Raw genomic sequence first — 8305 nt, forward strand, 5'->3', positions numbered from 1 at the left:
CCCTTCTTCTTCAAGTCACAAAACAGAGTATACCCAGCCTCAGCCCTACCGTTCCTAAATAACCCATCAATTAGAATGTTGTATGTCCAGCAGGAAGCTCTAACTCCTTCCTGAACCATCTTCTCAAACAGCTCACAAGCCTCAGTGACTTTTCTTGCCTTGAGTGTCCCATCTAAAAGACAATTATACACAATAGTATCAGGGACAAACCCATTATACTGCATCTCACCAAAAACCCTCATTGCATCATCCATCCGGTAAGATTTACAACATCCTTGGATCAGAATCCGATATGTCGAATTATCAGGCTCATGGCCAGATACTTTCAATTCGTCCCATACAATCAACGCATCTTTCGCTTTCCCAAACAAACACAACACATGAATCAGGCTGTTATATGTGCATATATCAGGACCAAAAGAAGACCCAGAGACCGAGCTTTGCTTTTTCATCTCCTTGAACAAAGTCAATGCAGCATCCAAATCTCCCCAACAACCAAATCCATGAATACATATGTTATAACCCCATGTATCAAACTTGAATATTTCCATTCCCTTTAACTTTTCAAACACCCTTTTGAACTCTGACCTCATATCAGCTCTTCTTAATCCTACCAAGAGCTCATTAACAGCAACCGTTCCAGGGAGATAATTTACAATAACCCCACCAGTATCACCACCATGAGTATCAGAAGCTTCTAAAAGCTTAAAGAAAATAGAAAGAGCAATACGCATCTCATTCTTCTTCACCAGAGCAACAAGAACAGAATCATATAAACTAGGGTTTAAGCAATCTCCTAATTCCTCCATGTAATCCAAAACTCCTAACGCTGAATCGAACTTACCCGAACGAATTAGTGAATCTAGCAATACTTTAGCCATCTTCTGGTCCAAATTAACACCATCGTCTTTCATCGAACCAAGCAAATCGGGAACTTCTTCGAGAAGCCCTCTCCGGCAAACAGTACGAAATATCTGAGAGTAAGCTGATGCTGAATGTTTGTAACCGGGACGGAGAGTAAAACACCATCTGAAGAAATCTAACTTCTTCGAAGGATCTATGGAGCTTCTACGAAGGATCTGGAGAACGACAGGCTCCGAAATCGGGATCGAATTCGCGTCGAGGCTCCGTGTTCCCGACTGAGACAGTGTCTTGGATAAAGACGCGACGAGGAGGACATTACAAAGCTGTGGGAGTGATGAACTAATCGCCGGAGATAGACCGGAGATTCCAGCTGATACGGCGCTTCCTCTTCCATGGCGCATCGCATAATGAAACCACTGAGAAACGAAACGAAACTGAAATCAAACTAACATAAACACGGCGTCGTTTAGCAAATATTTCTTCAAGGCCCATGGTTAGGTTCCGGCGTCGGTGCAGGCGACCGGCCAGTCGGATTTTTTCGGAATATCTGGACGAAAGATGGTGATTGGCCGAGGAGAATGGGCGTGTCATGCATGGACAGACATGGATTCTCCGAGGCCGAAGGGTGGCGGTATATACGTAGGTCGCACGTATTACCGAGATGTCCCCATGGGCATCGATTCCACCCTCGCCTAGCTGGCTGGTCGTGCTTCGGTGGATAAGCATGGATCCGGCTAGGCTGTTCCGAGGAAAGCAACATCCACCTTGCAGTTAGGGATTGCGAGAGGCTCGCCCGAGCGGTGTCGAGACGGTCATGGAACTTGTGCCTGTCCCGTACGGCTGGACCCTCTGGCTTTGGAAAGTGGCTTTATCGATAACAGCCGGAGCCCCTCTGCAATCTATCGGCTATGTTGGATGGTCGTGCTTCATGGGAGAGCATGGATCCACCTAGTCTGTCCCGAAGAAAGGTCCCGAGGAAAGCAAGGTGAGAATGTCTCCCATGGGCATCGCGATCCGCCTTGTAGCTAGGTTCGGATACGGAAAGGTTAACGATACCGCAAGGATGCACAGATGGCGTTCGACTCTCGAGTCTATTCGTTCGGATGTTTGCCTAGGCGTCGTTTACCTTCACGTNCGGACTCCCTAACGTTGCCGTCAACCGCCACGTCCCGGTTCCGGAATTTTAACCGAATCCCCTTTCGAAGTTCGCGCATAAGCGCTATCAGACGGGTTTCCCCCGACTCTTAGGATCGGAGACTTGCTCCAAGTGTCAGCCAAGATAGATGCCCAAACACAACAATGATGAGCATATCACATACTAAAGAAGAAATACTTGAGCTGAGTGCATAAAGGCCCATGGTTAGGCCCGTGTAATAGACCGAAACGGTGTCGTATATATTATAAATGGGCTCAAATGCAGGCCCGTTTATGTAGGGGTTTCAATTTTTGGAGTCGATAAACCCTAAAGCCGTCTCCGTCGTCTTCATTCTCCTCCGCTTTTGTAGTTCTATCGATTAAACGAAGAGAGACGATTCGTTTCGTTTCGTTTCGTCGGCCGCCGTAAAAAAATGGGGTTCAAGAGGAAGAAGGGTGATGGTGACGGTGAGGAAATGGAATCAGACGGTCGTGGAAAGCCTAGTTTCAATGGGGGTGGGCAGAGGCATGTGATACTTCCTTCGATGATTAAGAACAAAGATAAGAGATCTAAAGTGTACGCTAAGCAGAAGCATGAGAAGAAATTGGAGAAGCAGAAGAAGATTAGAGAGCGTGACGCTGCTGAAAAACGAGCTCTTGAGCTTGGTGAGGAGGTAAAAGATCTCGAGAACACTCTTTTTTTTTTGGGGGGGGGGATTTTTTTGAATTTGAGATTTGATTTTGTGGTTTTTTCTTTGTGTAGCCTCCACAAAAGCAGATTCCGAAGACGATTGAGAATACTAGAGAATCTGATGAGACTGTTTGCAGACCTGACGACGAAGAAGTATGTTTAAGATTTTTGATTCATCTCGATTTTGAGTTCAATTCGTTTAGTGTTGTTGCTAATTTAGGTGGAATTGAGTTTTGCAGTTGTTTGCTGATATTGATGCTGATGAGTTTAATCCAGTCTTGAGACGTGAGGTTACACCAAAGATCTTAATCACAACATGTCGTTTCAACTCCACTGTAAGTGTGTCTTGTACAGAAGCTATAAAATGTGTGAAAGGACCTGCATTTATGTCTAAGTGTTGTGTTGTTGGATTGCAGAGAGGACCTGCATTTATATCTGAGTTGCTTTCGGTGATACCAAACTCTCATTATCAGAAAAGAGGAACTTATGATTTGAAAAAGGTGTTGCTATTAGTTTTATAGAATCCTTGTTTTTTCTTGTGAAGTTGGTCTCTTTTTGCAACTATATTACCTTTCTAAGATGTTGTTCTGCAGATTGTAGAATATGCAACGAAGAAAGATTTTACTTCTCTTATTGTTGTTCATACAAATCGCAGAGAACCTGGTTAGTTTTTTCACTTTCGAGTTTGATGTTTTTTTTGTCCATTTGATGTCATCTTTATATCGTTTGTTTTCAAGCTTTTTGCTATTTCATTTGTAGATGCGCTTCTTATCATCGGTTTGCCAAATGGTCCTACTGCTCATTTCAAATTGTCAAATCTTGTTCTAAGAAAGGATATTAAGGTATGTAAACACAGTATTCTTCTAAATATCGAGATTTGGATTAGTGATTTCTGGTATTGATGTGAAATTTGATTGCAGAATCATGGAAATCCTACAAGCCATGAACCGGAACTGGTTTTGAATAACTTTACTACGCGTTTAGGGAATCGTGTTGGAAGGTAAGTATAGTTCTTCAGAATGTGTTAGACTTCATTTATTTTTATAAGGGTCTCTTTGATTTCTTGCTGATGGTATATTTTTTCTTTTGTCAGATTTTTTCAATCACTCTTCCCACCAGATCCCAATTTCCGCGGTAGGAGAGTTGTGACATTCCACAACCAGCGAGACTTTATATTCTTCAGGCATCATCGGTACATAATATCACCTTTTCTTTGTTTTCGAGTTTCTTTCACTAGATTCCTCCATTGAAACTTTTTCTGAACAAATTCAACTCTCTATTCAGTTACATATTCGACATAAAGGAAATCAAACCGAGTGATAAAGGAAAAGATGGTGTTGCTCAAGAGAGAGTAAAACCTCGGCTTCAGGTCAGTTTATCCACGTTTAATCGAACATTGTTTCTCTTGGGTGTGTTTGTGTGTAAATTGATCAACCTTGTGTGTTTATTGTATCATTAAAACCTTGAATATTACGTGCAGGAATGCGGTCCTCGATTTACGCTTAAGCTAGTTACTTTACAGCATGGAACCTTTGACACCAAAGGTGGAGAATTCGAATGGGTTCACAAGGTAAGAATCACCAGAAGAAAGATATGTACAAGTTTCATTGCTTGTCTTTTCAGAGTTTGATGATTATTAATTTGTTTCCCCATGTTTCTGTGTTCCGATACAGCCTGAAATGGACACAAGCAGGAGGAGGTTCTTCTTATAGATTCCCCATGTTTCCCCTAAGTTTTTGTTTATTTATATCATTTTCAGATATTCCCGATCTCCGACCAATTTTGTATGTCTTGAAAATGTCACATTTCTTTTTCAATGTAGCTATCAAAACAATCGTACGACTTATTTCAACAACATAGGTCCTCTTGTTTGATTTAAGCTACACTTGTTTGGTATATGGACAAAAGACGTGGAACAGTGCATTCAAATATTATTATCAATTTTCGTCTGTTTATCAACATTCAATCTTTATGTTGCGTCTTTCCTCCTTATACGACAGTACTCCGTCAGTTACGATTGTTTATGTGGCTATGGAATCTATCTTTTTATTTGATTGTAAGAAGAAAAGTAATAGATGAACAACTATAACAATATTCACTGATTAACAGACTAGTGACTTGGGTTCGAAAAAGTTTTTGTAAGATTTGGTGTATTGAGAATTAAGAGAAAGATTACAGACCCTCCTTTAAGCCGGTTTTTTGTTTAAAGCAGTACTAATTTTGGTGGTCTGTATAGAAAGAAGTATGGGGTGTGAATTTTTTTGGAGATGTGGCTCCCTGTGACTTTGTCGGTTTTTTTTTACCCTTGTATATGATCCTTTGTATGCCAAGGCATATCATACCCAACATGTATATATATAAGTACATTTGCATATGACAGAGCCTTGGCTTTTTTTAACTCAAAGTTGGGTTGTAAGTTGTAACTAAACAGGATAAGTACAATTGCGTGATATGAACCTTCTTTATGTCCATTCTTGGCAATTTTGCAAGCCTATATCAATGAGTGTGACACACAACTAGTATAGTGAAACTGCAAACGAATTCATGTCCTAGTCAATTATGGTGGCTAGCCTATAACTGCAATTACCGAAAATACCCTTCAGAAAAAGGGAAAAAAAAATTTAAAAAAGCTTGAAACTTATGTTCGAAGTTCAGACAATGAACCGTCAAAAACTTGCCACGTAGCCGTTTACGACAACAAATATTTAAGTCCTACTCTCACTTGTCAACGTTGAGGAAAAACATTAACCTATTCTTTTAGATTAATTAACCTTAATATTACTATATAGAGTGAGCACATTGGATATTTGGATTCATATATTATTATTATTTATTAATTAGTAACCTTGAATTTAGTAAGAAATAATACATAATTTAAAGCTTCTGAGATCTAAATTTTTCTAATGAGTTTAAATTAGTCATCTCAAATGTGAGAAATTAAGCTGCAAACTTCCAAAAAACACAATTTTTACTGATACAACCAAAAGAAAAAAAAATTAACAAAATAAATAAAAATTGAAGAGAAATACACACTGTCACACGTCTCATTTCCGAGAAACTTCAAATATTAATTAACTTAAGTTGTTTTTAAAATGTTACATATATGAAAAAACAGAGAGATAGAAGAGAGGAAACAAAAAGAACACACAGAAAAAGAAAAAAAAAACGTAACTTAAACCCTGTTTCTGTGTAATAATGTTGAAAGATCTTGTTGGGTATAGATTTTCTCCGACGGGTGAAGAACTGATAAACCATTATCTGAAGAACAAGATTCTTGGTAAGACTTGGCTTGTTGATGAAGCTATTAGCGAGATCAACTTCTTGAGCTACATACCCAAGCTCTTGCCTAGTAAGTTTTATGATCTTGATCTTGATCTCTCTATGTCTCACCATCGATCATTTCTAATTTGAGGTTTTTTTTTTCTTTCTTTTGTTGTAGGGTTAGCGAAGATCCAGTCGGACAATCTTGAATGGTACTTCTTCTCTCGGATTGAGTACACAAACCCTAAGAAGAAGAATGCGATGAAGAGGAGTACAGGTTGTGGGTATTGGAAACCTACTGGTAAGGATCGAAAAATCAAGGATAAGAGAGGAAATGGTGTTGAGATTGGTCTTAAGAAGACGCTTATGTACTATGAAGGAAAAGTTCCTAATGGAGTTCGTACCCCTTGGGTTATGCACGAGTATCACATCACTTGTTTGCCTCAAGACCAGGTAACAAATCTCACTGTTTCTTGAATTTTGAACTTCTGTGTTATTATTCATATGTTTCTGATACTCTAATTCTTGATCTTCTTGAAGTTAATGAAATTTGGGTTTGATTCATCTGTCTGATGCCATCTTTAAGTTCAATTTTAAGGTTTTGAGTGTTATAAAAGCTGTGCCCTAATTTTCTTAGTCTTGTTGTTGTTGTTGAAATGGTTTTGGGGGGGGTTTTAACTCATCTTTTTCACTGATAGCACCTCTAGCCCAACTTGTGGTTCTGTGTTGTGTAAAGATTCCAACTCTGTTGTTGTCAGAGTGTTTTGCTTCTGCCGAAGCTTGTGGTTGAGTTGTTCAAAACTCATGTGTGTTTGATTTGTTGTTTTGTTGGCAACGAACTTATGTGTGTGTACCTTTGGAATTTGTTCAGAGGAACTATGTTATCTGCAAAGTAAAGTATAAGGGTGAAGTTGGGGACATCCCATTTGGTGGTAACTATTCGAGTGAGCCAAGTCAATCTATGGTCTCTGATTCGAATTCTGTCAGAGCGGCAGTTAACAGAGCGCCCAAGGTGAGTCCAGTTTCTGAATCATGTTTCCTTATTCATGAGTCTCTCTCTACTTGTTTTTTTTATAACTCAAACCTTCTTTTACATGTTGTTCAGTTTGAGCAGCCAGGTCAAGAAAATATCTTTGGTATGTCTGTGGATGATTTGAAAAGCCCAACGAATAAACAAGAAGATCTCTCTTTGTGGGATGTATTGCATCCAGACATGTTATTCAGTGACAACAACAATCCTACTTTGCTGCCACATTTAGCCCCAAATGATGATGAGTTTCTCGGTGGACTGAGACATATTAACCGAGAGCAGGTTGAGTATTTGTTTGCCAATGAAGAATTCATATCCACACCAACTACATATATGCAAGAGAACCGCAACGATCACAGGCCGAAGAAACCTCTGTCAGGAATCATTCCTGAGTATAGCTGTGACACTGACAGTGATGCTGAATCGATATCTGCAACGGTAAAGTACATCACTTGTCTTCATTATCAATGCCTTCATGTAGTCATTACTCTGTAGTCTCATGTATTCATTCTAATATGACAGAGTTACCAAGGAACATCAAGTCCAGGTGGTGAAAGCGTTGGTAGCTCCAATAGTCACTCTCAAACAGGCTTAGATGAGATGATATCGTTGAGCAAAGATCTACAAACTTCTCATGAGCCTTCCATCAGTAGAAAGACCCGAGAATCTCAACTAAAACAAGAGGTCTTGAGTTGCTGTTATGTTGATTTTGCGGCTACTTGGATCTTATGATCTCAAAACATATGTTGAATTTTAAATGACAATGACTGTTGTGATTCTTCCTTTACAGATGAAACAAGATACGTCAAGAGCCTCGGGTGCGTCCATAGACAAGAAGTCATATATGGTAAAGACAGAGAAGACGGGATGGTTTATTACAGAGGAAGCAATGGAGAGAAACTGGAAGACTCCACGGTATATCTATCTCGTGAGGATGATCATAGGCTTCATTCTCTTGCTGGCTCTCATTGGCAACATCATATCGGTTCTAAGAGCCAAATCAGATTGATGAAAGCACTCCGATTTTTAATATTTTCTGTTTTCTTCTGAAAATTTGATATATAAATGTGTGTGTGTATGAACAAGAGGGTATGTCTTGGGCCTATAGTTAAAAATGAAAATTATGACATTCACTAGTTGACAAAAGCCGGTAGATTGGGTTTGAAAAGGTGTAGTCCCTTTCCTTTGGGTTTTTAAGAAAACATCAAACTTTAAAACCGAAGAAGAAACAAAAAAAAAAAAAAAACAATCTTTTCTTTTGGAATACAAGTTTTGAAATTGAAAACACAAGTTTAAAAAGAGGGCTTTTTTTTTTTTTTTTTTTT

The 8305-nt window shown here is 39.2% G+C and overlaps 3 protein-coding genes across 4 annotated transcripts in view; 2 read left to right on the forward strand and 1 right to left on the reverse strand.

The window, feature by feature from the left end:
• Positions 1-1603, reverse strand: part of LOC104737623 (pentatricopeptide repeat-containing protein At4g01570-like) — a 4606-nt gene extending 3003 nt beyond the window's left edge. Inside the window, exon 1 of one of the 2 annotated variants that reach the window (XM_010457842.2) lies at positions 416-1603. In XM_010457842.2, coding sequence (XP_010456144.1) covers positions 416-1265 — 850 coding nt within the window. In that variant the 5' untranslated portion in view covers positions 1266-1603. Of the gene's footprint in view, positions 1-140 lie in introns of both variants that reach the window. The other variant, XM_010457843.2, reaches the window with a different exon arrangement.
• On the forward strand, positions 2320-4630 carry LOC104737624 (ribosome production factor 1). Its single transcript, XM_010457844.2, has 11 exons — positions 2320-2672; positions 2762-2842; positions 2929-3024; positions 3106-3189; positions 3283-3352; positions 3449-3531; positions 3610-3689; positions 3783-3881; positions 3974-4058; positions 4170-4259; positions 4363-4630. Exons 1-11 carry the CDS (start codon positions 2433-2435, stop codon positions 4399-4401), a joined length of 1047 nt encoding a protein of 348 aa, XP_010456146.1. The 5' UTR covers positions 2320-2432; the 3' UTR covers positions 4402-4630.
• Positions 5801-8116, forward strand: LOC104737625 (NAC domain-containing protein 69). The gene is made up of 6 exons (XM_010457845.1): positions 5801-6038; positions 6129-6403; positions 6822-6962; positions 7056-7418; positions 7503-7664; positions 7771-8116. The coding sequence occupies exons 1-6, from the start codon at positions 5885-5887 to the stop codon at positions 7987-7989; spliced, it is 1314 nt and encodes a 437-aa protein (XP_010456147.1). The 5' UTR covers positions 5801-5884; the 3' UTR covers positions 7990-8116.

The sequence above is a fragment of the Camelina sativa genome, chromosome 13 (assembly GCF_000633955.1).
Source record: "Camelina sativa cultivar DH55 chromosome 13, Cs, whole genome shotgun sequence".
Classification (NCBI taxonomy): Eukaryota; Viridiplantae; Streptophyta; class Magnoliopsida; order Brassicales; family Brassicaceae; genus Camelina; species Camelina sativa.